At 44.4% G+C, this 18,428-nt stretch overlaps 1 protein-coding gene across 1 annotated transcript in view; it reads left to right on the top strand.

Moving 5' to 3' along the window:
• Window positions 1–15,990, top strand: part of RREB1 (ras responsive element binding protein 1) — a 119,918-nt gene extending 103,928 nt beyond the window's left edge. The window contains exons 10-11 of the mRNA XM_088521749.1: window positions 10,680–11,417; window positions 14,461–15,990. Of these exons, the coding sequence (XP_088377875.1) occupies window positions 10,680–11,417; window positions 14,461–14,984 (1,262 nt within the window). The 3' untranslated portion in view covers window positions 14,985–15,990. The remainder of the gene's footprint in view (window positions 1–10,679; window positions 11,418–14,460) is intronic.
• The last annotated feature ends 2,438 nt before the right edge of the window (window positions 15,991–18,428 follow it).

The raw sequence follows: 18,428 nt of genomic DNA, 5'->3' as shown, positions 1-18,428 counted from the left end.
GGCCTGTCCTGCAGATGATGCGGTTGGTCTTGTGCCTTTTGCAGCATGTGCATCAGAGTAGGGTTAACAGAAAATGAAAATAATGGTCTGCTTTCATCCCAGTGGTATCTAACATGAGCTCACTGTAGAAAACCTAAGTCTATTCACAGAAAATCACTTAAAGAGACTCTCAGAGAAGTGCTGCCAGATCAAGTTTGATCCAGAATTTTTGTTTGTAGAAGTGAGATTAAACAGTTGAACTTTGGGAGTTTGGTGGTTGTTATTGTTTTGTAAGATATGTATTGGCTTGCATAACATGCAAAATAAACTTTATTTCTGTGTTTTTACAAAAAATACCTATAAATAAAGTAAATAAATATAGTTAAGCCTAACCCATGAGCCTGTATGTTCCCTTTTGATAGGAAGACACAAGTAGTGTAAAAAGTAGTAAAAAGACTATACGAGTTTTATAATCTTTGTTTAAGTCCAAAAAAAAACCCTTTTTACCATTTGTCCTTACCTTGATAATAATACATTTCCAGTAGGACTACAGTGACAGGAGGGATATTGACTAAGGGATGGTCGTTTGTACCTGCTGAATGTTTAGATGCCCTTTTATATTAAAAGAGCTGCCTTCAGGGTTTGGCTTCCGTGAAGTGTCCAGCCTAAAATAATCTCCTGTGTTGCTAACCAAATTTTACAGTCAGTTGTGATTCAATATATGGGCGCAGATATATTTTCATCCAAACCATTACTGTTCATTCATTCAGAGGGGCCCAAAATAGTTTTTTGTTTTGTTTTGTTTTGTTTTAACTGTCCTTAAAGTTGATGCTTTGGAAAGTAATCTGTTTTCCACTTGGGAACAGTGGGGTAGGATTGGCAGGGGTTTGCACAGTAAACAAGATTTCTCTGGGATTTGAGACTTCCAACCAGGATGTACATATAGAAAGAAGAGTGTCTTATCTGATTGAAGCACTGGTCTCTATGACAAATATTTTGTTGATATGAAAGTTTTAAAGGAGAGCTAAGATGCAGGTTGAATTTCAAGTAAGTAAGCCCCAGCTAATCCTGTCATTGCGTGCTTAAAGAGAAATGCGGAAAAGAATTGGGCAGTCGTGGAGCGACAGGATTTCTGCTCAACTTTGGAAGCTGTGTTTTATATTTGCGCTGTGATAGGAGTGTAGAAAGTGGCAGGACTCATAACCATAAATTTATGGTTGACTTAGGAGGCATCTCAATAGAAAATGGCCTGTGAGGCTACACAAAAGCAATGCCTTGATGCTTTTTGGAAGTTTTGCTGGCACTGGAAGAAAACAGGGAGCAAGAAACACAACTTCTCAGAGATGTCTCTGGCGCTTGCAAGATGCAGGGACTCCCTCCTAAAGACTCAGATGTTAATTAAAACAGCACCAGCTTGTGGAAGGCTAAAATGAGAGAAGTGCTCACAGCATGATGCCAAAGAGAGGCCCTCTCGCATTGATTGAAGTTGTGTCGAATTTGCACGTGTGATAGACGTCTCAGGGGAAAGGCGGTTGTTGAGGAGCTTTTGATATAACCTATTGCAAGCTAAATCCTGGTCACCTTTGACCTGGGAAATGAGGAGGCTTTTTCCATTGGAACAGAAAAGGGCCAAACTTTGGTTGTGACAGGTTGTTCTTAGAGGATAATGACCAGGTGCCTCAGAAGAGGATGGAGAAGGTAAAGGAGGGAAGAAACAACTCCTCCCACACACACACTTTCTTACTACACATTAATAGGACAGATAAAACATATTTCTTGCTTCAGGTGAGCTTTTTGAACCCACTGATACTGTCTGCCACCAACCCCATATGATTTGAGGTTCCAGGAGTCCACTGCCTGATGTGTAAAGAAATACCTTTTAGAAACCTGTTTTAATCCACTCCGCTGCTTGTTTAACTGAGTCCCCCTCAGTTACAGAATTGCAGGATTTGGTGAGTAGCAGTTCTGTGTGCATCTTTTCTAGTGCCTTAATGATTCATAAACCTTGGTCATTTCCCAGCCCTGCTTTCCTGACCCTCTCCTCTCAGGATGAGGATCCTGAACCTTCTAGTATCTCCTCCCAAGGCCACTGCCCCATGGCTCGGGTTGGTTTGGTTGTCCTTCCATTTGCCTTCTCCATCGTCACAGGCTCCCGCCTGAGATGCAGAGACCAGAAATAATGTGCAGCTTAAAACGAGGGTCCACCGAGGCTTCACACAGTGACACCCCTTTGCTTGTTGTCAGCGCCTTTGCTGGTGGTGCCTGGCATTTTTGGGCTCTGTTTTGGCTGCTCCTGCAAGCTGAGCCAGTGATCTCGATGAGTTGTCATAGCTGGTTCCCAGATCCCTTGCCTGCAATCTAATGGCCTAGATTATTTTTATGGAGATTTAGCTTCATTTATCTCACATTTGTCTATATTCAGTGCATTTATCTGCACTGAAGCTGACGTGGCATCTTTTTGCCCGCTGAAGCTTCGTGAGTTTTGCAGAGAAGCAAGTTTGTTGTCGGACGATGCAAGGCTTTATTTTGGACATTAAGCAGCATTCAGAGTGGCAGCTAGTCAGAAAAGACAGACTGGCATGGAACCGGGGGCGAATACAGTAATGGAGTATTTCTTTGTGCTGACTAAATGCAATAGACCTAAGGCGGACGCTCAGCAGATGGTTGCACATGTCCCTCGCCGGAAAAGTGTTTGCACAAGGGAGCTGTTGTTGTATGGCGCTCGCACCTCGAGGGGAAGAAGACAGAGTGAGCTGTGTCAGTTCGAGTGGGTCTCATGAAAGGCCTGTTGAAGTGACTCTAAAAGCAGCAAGAACTTGGCTGTGTGCAGCAGCGTAGCTACAGCTACGAGTCAGTTGTTGCCTCAGTGTAGCAGCTGATCAGACTACAGGAAAGCAGCACAAGCTGCTTTAGTATTTTTAAACTTCAATTTCTTTGGGAATGTGCTGTCTTCGTGGCCTCCCCCGGGATGCACCGTGGTGATTCAGGTGTAGTAATACAGGTCTCAATGCTAGTCTGGCATTAAAATCTGCCATGCTGGAGACATGTTGTGACACGATTTGTCTCTTCTATCGTGATGAGACAAGGCTGTCTCATTACCACATTAACAGCCCTCACCTCCTTAGCTGGTCTGTAGCACCGTGTCTGGGTGTCACGTGGGATGATCCTGCCTATGCAGACAACAGATGGTTACAGCACGCGAGAGCAAGACTCATGTTATAACACGATCCCCCTTTGCAGAACGAAAGTGTGTGGAAAGGACTCCGAGCATGCTCCTCTTGTTCAGCCCTTGCAACGGGGTGAACAAAAACGCCCTCATCAGGGTTATTGCCAGCTCTCTCTGCAGCCGCCGGGACTGCGGCACAGCTCAGCTAAGCAGCAGGCTGAGAAGCAAAGCGCCTGCAAAGCTGCTCAGGAGAGCCCTGGCGTGACACGGAGGATGGGTAGGGTTTCATTGGGACGTAAATGCTGTCCTTAGCACTTGCGTTCAGCCGCGCCGGGCTGGTCAGGGTGGTTGGACCTGCCCCCAGCAGACAGGGCCGTGGGCCACAGTTGGACAACACACAGCACTTCTTGGCCGTACCAGCTCAACCTGTTTCCCGGCTGTTCATCCCCACAGTTGTAACTGGCCCAGCTGCCCAAAGCACAGCAAGGGCAAAGGGAGAGAGCTGTGCTCGGTAGGTGAGTTCCCGGATCCCGCTGGCGGTCCAGGCCTACAAGAGCACGTTGCCACAGCCGGGGTGCCGCGCTGGCACCATCTCCTGGGCGCGCTGAGGGACCGATGCTGTTGGAATTGGCTCTGCTCTCAGATGCTTTGTGTCTTCAAACAGCATCCTCACAAAGCGAGGAAGGAACCGAGACCCGATACTGATATATTTACCATGTGCATTTTAAAGCACAGCCTAGTGGTTTTTAACAGACTTTGCCAACTGGTGTTTAATCACGGTCCAGAATCATTCAACAGCTTTGGACTTGTGGTCTCCCCACATTGTCCAAGAAAAACGGATTTCAAAATCAGTGGAAGTAAATTACAACTTGAAACTGTGGTTCAGCATAAAATGGGGTCATTTCTCTTTTAGTGACGGTTTTAAAAGGTGGGTGAATAGCGTGGTTGAGGCTCACATGCAGAGTCCTTGCAAGGGCTGTACTTGGAAGCAAATAATAGTCCAGATTTCACTGTATGCTGAAAGTAAAGGGAATGAAGGGGGATGCTTGGGCGGTGTTTGGTCAACCATAAACTGAGCGAAGAGGAAAGCTTTAAGATGAGGTGTAAGACGGGAAGTGCAATTCAATAGAGTGTCATTGGGAACAAGTTTATAGAGGGTTTCTTTTGGTCTTGTTTTAAAACAAAACAAAAAACAGGATGGTGGTTTTGAATAGGATTCAGAGACAGGGAGTCTGCATAAGTGATGGGGCTTGTGCGTGTCCTTGTTTCATGGAGCAAAAGAGAGCAAGTCGTCTGACAAGTGTACCTGAAAGAAACAGAGGTGCTCGGCCCTGGAAGGGGAGGCCAGCAGCAGCTGGAGGCTTCTACCAGAGGGGAGGACCAGGAATAAACCGTGGAAGCAGCTTAATGAATCGCCCACTTTCGTCACATTAAGGCAACTCTGCCTTTGTCTCCTCAGGGCTTTCTGAATGCTGCTTTCTTGCAGCAAAATGTGGCTGAGGGAGGAGAGCTGTGGGATGGGAATGGGGTGAGGGATTATCTGTTACGTAATGCCGGGAGGCACTTTCCTGAGGAGAGATCCCATCCTTAAAGAGGCTTGCCCCTAATGTGAAAGAATCAGAAACGGCTGCTCTGTGCTAACTAGGCAAATATTTACAAAGTAAGTATACTTAACAGTGAATTTTCCGATTAGCGTTTAGCAGAATTCCTCTTTGCTCTAGAAATCTGCCACCTTGTGATCCGTCCAGAAATCATGTGAGCCCTGATTATAGTGGAGGACTTTCTGTTTTTCAAACTGTTCTAGCAGCCTGCACCTCTGAACTACATTTGTGGCTGTTTCCTAGAGGACAAAGGGCTCGAATCTGTGTTTTCTCCATCAGGCAAAGTTTAACAGCGACTTCAGAGCCACAGCTCCCAGGAAGGTAAGAGCTGCTCGCCGTTAGGGCAAACGGACGAGCTGTGAACAAAGAGCTAGAGCTGTTCTTTAGAAAATACTGGGTAGACGTACAGCTTGCTGGCGGTATTTACCAACTGCGTGTAAAGAAAGCGTAAAACTGCTCGCTTTGATACACGCTGGTGCGATTCGCTGTAGGTTGACAGGGTTTGGGTTTTTTCACACCCCAGCTCAAACGCACGTTTCCACTAGCTCGGTGCGGTCGGATCTAGTCCTTCGTTCGTATCAGGGAGCTGAGCTGCTCACCTGAAGGGTACCAGAGGACCAGAACCTGTGTCAAAGGCAAACAGTGTGGTACCATCCCTCTGGGCTTTGGTTTTAACTAGCTATTTTGTTTAATAACTCTTTTTATTTTCCAGAATTGTTCTTTTTATTTCTCCATTTTCCCCAGATTTCTCATTTTACCGTCCTGCAGACACCACTGACGCCTCGTAAATGTGGGCCAGTTAGATACCTAACTTCGTGTGTGTGCGATAATAAAGGTGGCTGAATTTAGTGTGATTTAGTGTGCTTATAAAACAAACAAAAATAACACACTTTTTTTTCGTGAGGTACCTCTGCAAGTTGGAAAGATGTTCTCCAAGTTGTGGGTGGAAATAGAAGCTATTCATGGTATGAGTGGTTACAAATGGTACCAAAATTACTAGAATGCTACCACCTAGTGGAGGGTGCACCTATTGTAAAACATGAGAATAGCTGGGGTTATTCAGTGAATGCCAGCAAAATATTAAATATTTAGCTCATCTAAGTGATAGTGTCAACTGCTACTACAACATGCATTTCCAGTGCTCTGATGTGCCAGTTTGGAGAATAATTTACTTGATGGGTTTTCTAACACTTCTCCTGGGATCTCAGGAATGTTTGTTGGTAAACACTTGCTTTAAAGTCACGAAATAATTTCCACTGCAGCACAATATTTTATGTAATAACTTTTAACATCTCAAGCTCTTGTCTCTATTCCATCCCCTTTCCAAAAAAAAAAAAAAACCCATAACAGAATCAAACAAGCAACCTCCCTGCCTTGATCTGTATCTGTTCTTTTGTTTGAATCTTTCCATGTTCAGTGTCTCTTGATAATTTTGTTAGTGTATGCAGGAAAGTAATTTACTCTTCCTCCTCTTTTTTTTTTCTTTTTTTTTGGCCACCTTGCCACCTTTGAAAGATGAAGAAGGATGTTCTGACCAGGCTGACTGAAAGCTGCAACTTGAATTGTAAATAGTCTTCAGCAAAGTAGACTTTTCTTTCCACAGTTTAGAGGAAAAATGATTTTGGCTTCAACTATATAGTGGTTTCTTTCATGCAGGAGAAAAAGCTTTTGCATTATAAGATGGAGACCTTGAGGTTTTACTTATGAATATCTCTCCTGAGAGTTCATTTTTTTCCCAGAAGTTTGAGGCAGCAGTTGAGCTTCGTTCATTTTTTGTGTGTGCGTTGCTTTTCTTTTTGTATCCTTAGATTCCTGGTTGTCTCTCCTCTCTCTGTTATGGTTCCTTGCTATATGTTCTTTGATTCTTGTGTCAAAGCTGTTGTCAGACGTGACGTCATCGAACAGTGTCACCTTCTCACTCTCGCTCATGAGACATCGGAGGAATAGCACAGAGATACCTGTGACACAGTTTTGTGTGTGCTGCTCCCAGTCGTCTCCTAAACTGAGGTGCGGTGGCTGAAAAAGTTTGGGAGGGAGGGAAAGAAAGGAGACTTGCTGTGGACTTGCTGTTGCACTTTTTGGAATATTCTCTAGGATCAAAACTGCCTGCCTGAGGTGTAAATATTTGTGGGATGAGAAACAGGTTGGAAAGCATTTTGCAATCTTAATGACTGAAAGATAGAAAAAGGTGAAAGAAATGGAAGGCCTTTCCCGTGAGCCTGGTCTTCCTCATCCTAGATGCAAGTGGTTGCTCCCTCTGCATTGTAAATTAGTGAGATTCTGGAGCCATAAATTCTGGAAACAAGAATTACTGGTCTGAGTGGATCTTGTTCTGTTCGGAGGGATGTCTGCCCCTATCTGAAGGCTCAGTCAAATCCTCCTCGCAGTGTGTGAGGTATGGCCGAGTCTGCTAGAGCTGTGTGGCCAGCCCAGTTTTCCATGGCTACAGGGAACATGCTGGTGAGCTGGAGGAACGCTAGGGTAGACCTGGGCTCCCCCGGGGCGGATCGCAGGGTGTGCAGGGCCCTCGCAGCGTGTGCGAAGTCCCTGGCGTGGCCGTCCCGCGGCGGTCGCCTTTCCCACACGCCGTCCCAGCTCCCGTGCTGCTCTTCCAGTTTGGCTGCCGCGGAGCGGAGCTGCTTCTCGCCCATGCCCAAGGAGTCAGGTTCTGTGCAAAGCAGGTAGCGCTCCCACCAGCTGGGAAACCAACTGCACAGGTTGGGGTAACCACAGAGTAGCACAACTAGCTGGGAACTGGCATTTGATGATATGCATAAGGTTTCATAAGGGGCCCCTGAAACTCTTTCTTAAAAAGGAAAAAAAAAAAGGCAGATCTCGCTTGTGCAGGTAAGAAATAAATACACTTAGCCAGGCACGTACACTTTTGAACATGTTCCTACCTAAATTTTGTGTCTGAATTTTGAATTAATTATTCTGCGGCGCTGAGCCAGTTTTGGAAGCAGATGTGTGGGTGCATATCTGTGCTCTGTGGCCCGGAATGGTCTTTGCCCTTGGAGAATGCCTCTTGTTTTAAACATCATATTTGTTTTCTTGGTGTCAGCCTCATCCGTTTACTTCTGCGAGTAAGGTGAGGTCATTTATTTGCAGACCACCTTATGTGGTGGTGGATGGTATGTCTTGCACAGAAAATACGATTGTCAGGCACTCAAGGACAGAATAACAGCAGGAAAGGGGCTTCAGGATGTGGTGGGGAGAAAATTCAGAAGGTAAAAAGGGGACAGATGTTGGGTGTGATTAACTGAAGCACGAGTAAACTGTAGGAAAAATGACCTTTTGGAAATACTGGAAGTAGGATAAGATAAGCTTAAAAATAAGGGGTAAAAAGGAATTCATTCAGAGCAGATGCTTTCTGTACATGTTGAACTTAAAAGCTGATGTTGCTGTCATGCTTCCCCTTGAGTGCCACTGATGGTGTACCTATACTGTACCCTTCTTGTTTGCTCCCGATACTTCCCATTTGAGAAGCCAAAAAATTCTGCATCTGCTCTCTTGTATTTGAGCAGCAAAGAGCTCACAAAACACCGCTCTGGGGACAGTGAAGTAGGGCCTCCCTCCAGCTCAGTCTCCTCGTGCTCTTCACTCCTCTCCATCCTAATGGAGGACATGGTCAGTCCTGGCTCTGCTTCCTGAGGAAACCCCCCCTCCTTACCTCATTTACTGCCTGTGTTTGGTCAGCCTGGCGTGTGCTTGCTCCCAGGCATGTTCACAGCAGCTCCAGCATTCCTGATCTGCCCGAGGACGGGATGGCTCAGCTGGCAGGAGAAGTGACCCAGCTCGCTGCGGTCGAGTGCCAGCTTGCAGCCCACCGACAGGAACGGCTTGCTTTTTACTAAACCTAGCAAAGGAGGTGAGGTTAAAATGGACCTGGCCACCAAAGGCCAGGCTGAGGTATGAGATCGGCAGAAACACAGACCCAAATGCAGGTGAGGAGCTGATGTAATCCGTAAACCTGGATTTGGGCGTCTGAATCTGCTCCCTCACCTACAACATCAGCCGCTAGATGCTGCTACCTGCATGTTACCAAGCACTTTTCTGAGGGGAGTCCCACTTTAAATATGTGCTTATCTTGTTTTGCTTTGAATTGTAAAGCAATGCTTTCCCTTAATTAAATTTTCTTTGGCATTTCAACGTGGTTTCTAGAAAGAATTGCTTATAATAACCTTTTAATTTTTGCCTCACTATATCGAACAGGTCAGTAGTGGGTCAAAACACAGAATTGGAATGGGAATGTCTAGCATGTTTGCAGGTGACCTTTCTTTTCAGAAGCCTGCATCCTCAAATTCTCTAGCATTGCGCACAGATTATGGCTCAGTTGCATGCTTTAATGGCTGGATAATTAGATGAGCAATGAACTTTGTGGAAAACTTTTTGTGTAACTCAATGTCTCTGTAACCTGATCTGTTTTGATTAAAAGGTGAGATTTTTTTTTTTTTTTTTTTTGGACAGGTCACTTCCCTACTCTTTAACTCCCCCCCAGCCCAAAAAAAAAAAAAAAAGGTGTATTGAGGCCTCTGCTCTCTTAAGCAGCTGTACACAATAGTGGGAAACCCTGTTTAGCTCTGACACTTCTCTAATGGCCATGTATAATCACTTGTGCAAGGAGATGGGGTCAGTGCAGGCTATGTTGCAAGAGCAAGTTTCAAGCAACTAAGTGTTTGAGAACTCTCCTCTTATCTTCTGTAATTACTCCTTGCTTATGAAAGGCTTGTAATGGGAAATCTAGGCAGTTCTGAGACAAGCACATGTTGTGCCGCTGATGTCAGCTGGGGAACTGGGAACAGTGCTGCTAGGGTTTCTAAATCCCTGTAGTTACTAAGCAGCTCCTGGACTCGCGGATGAATGCGAAAAGGCCTATTAGCCATGCAGTGCTTTGGCTGTCAGCAGGAAGGGTGCGGGGGAGAGGGCTCCAAGCAAGGAAAGGTTCAACTTTCAGAAAGCACGACCTGCTAAGCTCGTGTCCTGGAACGGTTGCTGGAAAGCGGCGCCGAGGATGCAGTTACATGCCGTGCCTCGTTGTCAGCTTTCGCCTCTAGATCCAGCCCAGCTTATTTCCTATTTACACATGCACTATTTGTATAGAACTTGGAAGGGGTACAGCTCTGCCCCTTTGTTTGCCTTAAATGCCTTGTCTGTTTTACTTTTTTGAACACATGTTATGTCTTCAGCAATGTTAATGCAACAAACTGATAAGAGCAGGGAGGAGGAGGTTGTTAAGATGGACATCTTAGGTATTTTTGCCTGCTTGATAGAGGAATTGTGAAATCGTGAGGGATGCTATTTATTGCACCCTGGCCTTATATTTTGGCTGCAGTGTGGTATCAAATAGTGTGTGTCAAAGGCCTACATGTGAACAAACTTCTGCGTTTTTTTTTTCCTGCTTATATCATATATAAAAAATTCCTTTAACTGTGCTTGTGTTTGTGCACCAATTTGGCTCACAAGGGCCTTTATGTTCTCTTTAAAAATATATTTCTATCTTCTTTCAGTTTCTCAGCTAACTTTATTAGTATACAAATGTATATTGCTTTCATCCATATCACTGCAAATCCATGTATCTTTGGAACAGCACATTTTTAATATTAGGGACCTCATCATCTTTGGTGTCAGCATTTTGTGTTCCCTGGTAAAAGCAATAATACTACACTTAAAAGAGTGTCTCAAGAGTGCAACTGTATTTTGGCAGAGAAGGCGTATGATTACAGACTTTTAATGATCTTGCTAATTGAGTTCTCTGGTGTTCTGATCTTTTTTCACTGTGAGTTAATGTCTTGGGTCATAGATAGCAAACCAGAGAGGGACGTTGATCAGAGGCGGTGCCTGTGAGCGTGTGTGAGGCCTTGCTGAGGGATGTGCTGACCGTTGTGCCTTGGTGGAGAGTGTCCCGCTGAAAGCTTCTCTCTGTTTGCTTGCAGACAGCCAGTCTGATGCGGAGACACTAGCGACAGCAAATGAAGTGTTGGATCTGACCTCCTGTGAGAAGGAACAGGCAGAGGAAGTACCAGAGAGCGAATGCAGTCCCAAGGAGGAGCACAAGGCTGACTCCCCCCCAGGAGAAGAGGAAGCAGAAGAAAAAGCAAATGAATATGAAGAGGGCCCTGAGGAAGATTCTGTAAGTAATAAAAGTCTTGACCTCAATTTTGCCAGCAAATTAATGGACTTCAAACTGGCAGAGAGTGACCAGAGTGCAGGCAGCAGTTCTCAGACTGAAAAGAAACATGCCTGTGATGTCTGTGGCAAAACCTTCAAGTTTGCTGGCACTCTCAGCCGTCACAAAAAGGCCCACACTCGTGAGGACAGAAAGGATGAAAGAAGCAGCGAGGATGAAAGCAAAAGCATCCAGGATGATGCAGGTGCTCCCGCAGTGCAGGACTCTGGTCTTGACCAGGAAGAGTCTCCAATGGACTTGAAGGTGGTAGAGTCTCCTGTGGACTGTGAGGCCACAGGAAAGGAGAATGAAGAGAGTGAAAGCATCTCTGAGGGGGAAGGCACAGAAAGAAAGTCCAGCGAGAGGAGCAGTGATGACAAAAAACCAAAGACTGATGGGGCTAAGAGTACTGCAAAAGCAGACAAAAGAAAGAAAGTCTGTACCGTGTGCAACAAGCGTTTCTGGTCTCTGCAGGATTTGACGCGACACATGCGGTCTCATACAGGTAAGAGGAGAATGCAGGGCAGAACAGATTACAAGCAGGTCTGCTGCCAGATGCCTTAAACATCTGCTGTGGGTGCACGATTGCTGCTAGCACTGGAGGTGAGAGACATTTTGTCAGTTCTACCAGTATCCTTAAGGTGCCTTCCCTGCTCTGGTCCTCCATGCTGCTTATGTAGCATGTTGAGGGAGCAGGAATAGTCAGCTCCACTGTACCTTCAGCTCCCAAACCATTTTCTACAGGGCCTGCTGCAGAATTCGGAGGTTAGGGAAAGTATGGAGACGCCTGTGCAGTTGTTTTGCCCAGTTTCCCACCCCCATCTTGTTATGTGTGCATGGCTCAGCCTCTTCCCACTATTCTGTTGAGCAGCGGAGAATCGTGGTAGTAGATGATAGCACTTTCACTCAGTGAAAGCCAAGAGGGAGAGAGTCTGTTTTTGTCTGCTTATCGAAGCCTGGTACTGGTAACGTGCTGGTGAACTGCACGGCCTGCTACTTGAGTGAAAGACAAAGCTACAACTGGCATCTTGCTCTTCATTCAGGCCTGGGCACAGAAAGTGGAATACAGATAGGAAAATTCTTCTTTGATGACTTGTGCAGTTAAAATATGTGAAATTGCTCTGTGTGAATTCATTTTTTTAGCAAGGCAGATGAAGTTATGAGCCAGACTGAAGGTGAATTAGTTATTCATCCTTACCAAGGCATCCATGAAGCATTTCACCTGCAAGTGAAATGGAAGAAGTGGTACATTTTGATCTTTCATGTTTTTTGGTGGTGCTCTCTGCTGAAGACTATATCTTTATGATTAACTTTAGGCACAACAATTTTCCACTGTAATGAAGATGTTGTTTAATAAGTACAGTGAAGACTGTTTTAAAAAGTGCCTTTTTCTTACCTGAATCATAAATGGTGACCTCTCAAGTGCAAAACTGACTTGTGTCCTTCTGACATTGAGGAGTGCAATCCTGAGCTGAGCCACAAAGAAAATGAGGAACTGGTCCCATTCTTGGGCTACTTTTCATAGTAATTCAAAAGCCTTGGGAAGATTCACGTATCTAAACTTTTGAGCTTTACTCTCAGATGGTACCATTACATCCCTTTGGAGGTTGCCCTCCTACGTGTTTTAAATGTTTTCATTGTATGCTATGGTATGTAGGTCTTGTCAGTGTGTTTTTGCTTTTTTTCTCTTTCTGGTTTGATGCCGAAGGATGTCTTAACCAAGCATGTAGTCGTATTGAATAGGAACCTGGTTCAGTGCTTTCTTCAAATACAAGAAACAAAAATACCAGGAATCCTCCACTGTTTAATTAAAGGCATTTTCAACAGCGGGTTTTGTCAAAGTGCTGTGGATTGACTCTCGCTTCTTATTTCCTCCCAATCATTGAGACATTTATTGACAAAATGCTGTGTGAATGAAATAGTGCTTAGGTTTTTTTTTTGGTTGTGATGGTTTTTTATTTTCAAAGATACTTGTGGCAAGACTAATGAATATCTTATCTCAGAGGAGGAATCTTCGGGGCACACCGAAGTGCACTGACAGAGATTGTGTCACACGTCTCTGGACATCAGGGCAGAGGTTTTTCCATTGCACAGAGCAGGCAGCTCCCCAGGGACTTGCTCGCAGGATGCTCTTGTGTCGCATTCCCAACTGAGGGGGAGGTCACAAAACCTGCCTGTGAAACCTGTCTCTTCAAAAACGTCTTGGTGCAGAAGTGTGTTCCCATGTTCAGGCCTTTTTACAGTCCAAAGCACTGCTATAACTGAGGAGTTAGCCCCAGACATCTTATCCGTGTGTTCGTTGGCACAAGGTGAAATCTTGATGGAATTGCACCACTGAACCATCTTTAATAGCTCCAAACAGAAGCAGAGATGAAACAGAGTGGGATCTTCAGAGAGTTCATCAGGGCAATAGGGCAGCACTAGCATATACTGCCTTGGGGCATTGCCCAAGCGCGTTCTTGCCTTGCTTGGGAGATTGGGGGAGTTTTGTCTGTGGGGCAGTGGTTGCTTTGTTTTTCGGTGAGCTAATGCTTAGGAAAGTATTGCAGCATTTCAGGTGCAAAAAGCCATTCAGATCAGAGCAAACTACCTGCTGATTACAGCATGGGATGCCTGCAGCTATTCTGCAGCGTGGTGTTTTAAAGTAAGGCAAAGAATTTTTTTCCTGAGAGTATCATTTCTCAAGCAGGCCTAATGGGGCTTTTAAGGTGTTTTTACATGTAGTTCTTATCAGAAATCCACGCAAAAAAAATCAGTTAGCTGAAGAACATGAACAGCTTTGTATATAAAATCTCAAAGCATATGTTTTTCACTTGGTCAGTACAGCTACCTTGTCCCCTCGGTGCCTTACAAACCTAGGTCTTTTAGCTGGCTCTCTGTTTCCATTTTGAAACCTAGTGAAATTTTGCCTCACAAGAAGATGGTGTTTTCCTGCATCAAGGATAATTCTTGACAGCTTCCCTTCTATTTAGCCAAGTAGCCTGTGTGTTTCCTACTTACCTGTCTGTCAGCATGAGACACAGAGAAGCTTTCTCAAACGCTGTTGGGTTTGCTGTTTTCGATGCTGTTGACCCCGAGTATCTGGACAGTGTCGTTACCGTTGCACCTCGGGCTGTTGCGGGAGCTGAGCACTAGCGAGGAGCGCCCCGGGGAGCTGCCAGGAGAGCTGCTGGAGCTGCACAGCTTTGCAAATGCTCTCAAGCTCCAGAGGACGACTGCAAACTTCTTCCAGAAAACTTGCTAAGTAAATCAGGTGGGATGTGAAAAGCAGCCGGGGATTCCTCCCTCCTTAGTGTAGGGTCCTATCAGAATTGTGGAAATCTCAAAACAATTAGTTCTTATGTTCTTCTCAGGATTTTTTATATATACTTCCTGGCATACTGTGCGCCGCTTCAGTAGTCTGGGAATTAAGAAATTGCATAAATGAGGCACCCAAGTTTCATAAAGCAAGTGAATTTCCAAAGTGTAGAGCACCATACTCTGCTTGAAACGAGAAAGTAGTGCTTTTATGATCTCACGGCTGACTTCTGATTTTAATTCTCTTCTAGGCGAGAGACCGTACAAATGTCAAACCTGTGAACGGACCTTCACTCTGAAGCACAGCCTGGTTCGTCACCAGCGCATACACCAGAAAGTCAAAAATGCTCGAAACCACGGGAAGGAGAGCGACAAGGAGGAGACCCAGTCGCGGTGTGGAGAAGACAGCGAAAACGAGTCCAGCCACAGCGGCACCAACCCCGTCTCGGAGAACGAGTGCGACTCGGCCGCCGGCGCTGGTAGCCACTCGTCTGTCACGAGGAGCCGCAAGGAGCCCCCGGGCGGCGCCGCCGCCAAGGACTCTCTCGGCCCAGAGGAGAGGCCTAGCGGGCGGACGGCCGCCGCCGGCCTCGCGGAGCCCAGCAAGAACGCACAGAAAGCGCCGTCGAAAGACCAGGAACCCCGGGGTGGCTCCGAGCACGAGGCGCCGTCGGATTTCTTTCAAGACTTGCTGGAGATGCACAACAGAAAATCCCCCATGAATCACATCCTCGCCTCCGCAGACAGCGCGCCTCAGCTCTTGGGGGTCGAGTGACTTGCTCGTGGATTGGACCCGGCCCAGCACACGAACTACAGCCAGCAGCAGAGCAAGGTTTCTGGAGCCCTGTCTTGGAAGAGAGCAGCCTTACAGCTGTGGGGAGAGTATGGCAGACTGGATTGCAGTGCCATATGCCTTTCAGTATAATAATGCAAGAGACTACAGTATATACTGATTTGAGTGCCTTACTACTTTATTAGATCTTTTGGTATCATAGATTTTTTTTTCAAAAATGATTTTTTTTTAATATTTTAATGAATTATTTGGAGAGGACCTTTTTCATTTAAGCATTAATGTTACCTTTTGTATTGGTGCGTGTGAGCTTGTTCTTGTATATCTGTGATAGTCGCTGTGTTTGTTCTCTGAGCTGGAAATGGGGGCAGTGGGGTGGGAAGCCCTTGGATACCGCAGCCAATAACTGGAAGAAAACTTATGTGAATTTCACACAGAATTGTCAGAGGAAATGCAGAGGGGATGTTGATTTTTTTTTTTTTTTTCTCAGTAGATGTTCTTGTCTTTGCCACATGGTGGAGCATTAAGTCTGTTCCAGGCATGAACAACGTGGCAGTTGAAGGTGTTCAAAGTCGTTCAAGCCAAAAGCAGGAAACACGAAGAGTTTCGACCTCATACTCATTTCCACTTTTCAGCATTAGAAATGGTGTTCTAGCTATAAGGGTTCTTTTTCTGGCCATCGTGGACTGAGTGTGTGTATACAGAGAAGAGTTACATAGCAACGTAACCTATGGAAATTATGCACCCGCTGTTATATATGTTTGATTTGCTTCAGTATATTATTATTATTATTTTATTATTATTTTATAAATTCATCAGTTCGCTTGTCTCTGCAGTCAGCAGAAACCAATGGGCAATATTTGCCCACGCAGATGTATAATGCAGCTTGGATCCCCTCTTCAAATGTTTTTGACTTCAGCTTTCACCAACTCCTCTTCTTATGTTGCAGCTCTTCTACTGTACTTTACAAGGACCCCTTCCTCTGACCGGAGAGTCGATTGGAGGCCAGCAAGTTATCATCACACATGTACAGGGGAACATCTCACGCGTGCTGGGGTGTGAGTGTGGGTGAGTGTGTGCGTGTGTGTGCGTGCGTTGCAGGGGGGCCCGGGAGAAGAAGTGTGTGCGAGAGGGGTCGCGGCGGGACCCTCCGAGCGCGACAGAAAGGCGCTGCGAGCACCACCTTGGTCTTGCTGCAGTCACGTCCATGGCGACACGTGTTACTTAAAGAGCAAAGTTATTCAGTCTTCCAGTTGAAAGAAAGCAAGAGAGAAGTGCGAGCCTGACCGTGATCTTGCTACTGTCATGTTCTAGAGCAAGAAAATACTACTGGTAATGAAACTACAGACATAAGACATGTTAAAAATAAATAAAATAAATTAAAAAAAAAATTCTTCCTGAGATTTTGGGGTTGATGCTTGAAGACTTGAGGTGTGTGTCTAAATTTCATATCAATAACTTAACCCCTTTAATGCTGGGAGCTGGAATTTCTCCACATGGCTCCTGTTGCCGGCAACAGGTGACACTCCAGCCGCCAATATTTAAGGGGTTAAGCGAAATGTATCCTACTGTAGCTGCGCATTTCTAGGAGTGCGCGGCATTTTTTGTCTTTTTTTCTTTTTTGTTGTCGTTTTTTGTTGTTTGTCGATTGTCCTTCAGTCATGACCTCTGGGACAGACAGAGCCATACTAGCATTGCCGGAGCCTCACTGTGCTATTCCACCACGTCAGCCCCCCCAGCCCGCACTGTGATCCTCCCTCCCCTGCAGAGCCGCTGTTCCTGCTTTCATCACACATGGAGGAAGTGGGCCTCAAACCCATTCTATATTATATAATATATATCTATATATATCTATATCTATATTAAAAAATTCTCCGAAAATTTCTGGAGGCTGAAATCTTTAACTGTCCAGAATTCAAAGGAAGAAAAACGTTCTTGAGTAATATTCTTGCAAGTAGAATGAGAAAAAAAATGGTTGAGGTATATGTGATTTTTATTTTTTTTAATAGGGATGTATGAACCAGTTCAGAAACATAGTTAACTCCGGATAGATTAATAAATCAGAACCAATGATTCTTTTAAAACTCTACCCAGGTGCATTCTGCTTAATTAAAACCAGTTCACGCATCCCTTAAATTGTTATTACTATTATAATTATAATAATTATTATTATTATTTTGGGTATTTTTTGGTTTTTGTTGTTTGTTTTTTTTCCTTTCGTTTTTTTTTTTTTGCAACTCTCCACACTAAACCGCGCAATACTGTGGGGGAGAAGCCATTACTAAACTATATGCTGCAGAACAATGTAGCAAATAATTAATTCCCAGCAACCTGCCGGGACATCTGCTAGCAATAATCACTATTGATTTAAAGCTTTATTTAGCCTTTATCTATATCCTAGTAGAGTATAAGGTCTTGCCACATTTTATTGACATTTTTATTAGTTGAGTTTGACTGAGAACTGTTGCTGTTGTTGGGTTTTTTTTTTTTTCTTGTTTCCCCTCCTCCCCCAATATTAAACTGTGAAATTTATAATGTGTTTAAACTATGGGTGAATCTTAGGCTTTAGTTTGCATGTTCAGCTAATTTGTCTCTATACAATTTTTGTTTGAATCTTTTTATTTTTTCCTCTCTCAGGGCTTTTACAAAAAACAAAAAACAAAAAAAACAAAGGATCTTCTGAAATTCTTTTGCCTGAGTTGCAATGGACTAAACATTAAGATAATTCAATCACTACATTAAGCACTTGACTGTGAAAGCGCGCAAAAAAAAAAAAAAAGAAATAAAAAGAAAGAACCTTGTTTGAGGCTATTCTGAAATACCTTTTTGGGGCTATGTGACAGTCTGATTCCATTTTCAGAATGATTCATAATTTTCTCTCTTCTCTGTGTGTCTCCTTTCTCTCCGCTCTCTATCCACGAAGGAAGTTTAATCCTAGTGATTTCATCCCATGCAGGAAACAGTAATAAATGTGTAGAATTCATATTTTTCTAAAGGGAACTTAAACTGCTGCTACGAATTGTGTACAAGACTGGTTTATGCCACATGAACAGAGAATCACACATTTGTTTTGGTACTTTTATTCCTCTTTTTATTCAGTTGTACAGTACTTCCAAATTCAAAATAAAAGTAAGAGTTGTTCTGTATCAAACCATCTAAGCAATAAAATGTTATATTTAAAAATTATAGGTTACAAAATGGGCGTGGCTCTTCTTGTGGGCTCGTTGAAACTTGCTTTGAAACATTTCTGTTAGAGGACAACATACCAAACGGAGTTCATCTGCGTAATTAGTGTTACTGTTTCTCTTCCTTCGGTTGGACTGAGTTTGAATTAAGAGATATTTGTAGCACATTGAAAGTCCGTGTTCCATTTGCCATGCAGTCTTCTAGTAGGCAAAACTCTTTGAAATGGTGCTTTTCTGTAATTGC

Source organism: Tinamus guttatus, unplaced genomic scaffold (genome assembly GCF_059628265.1).
Source record: "Tinamus guttatus ecotype Peru unplaced genomic scaffold, ASM5962826v1 Tinamus_guttatus_pri_ptg000131l, whole genome shotgun sequence".
Lineage (NCBI taxonomy): Eukaryota > Metazoa > Chordata > Aves > Tinamiformes > Tinamidae > Tinamus > Tinamus guttatus.
This window is presented reverse-complemented; position numbering and strand designations above follow the sequence as displayed.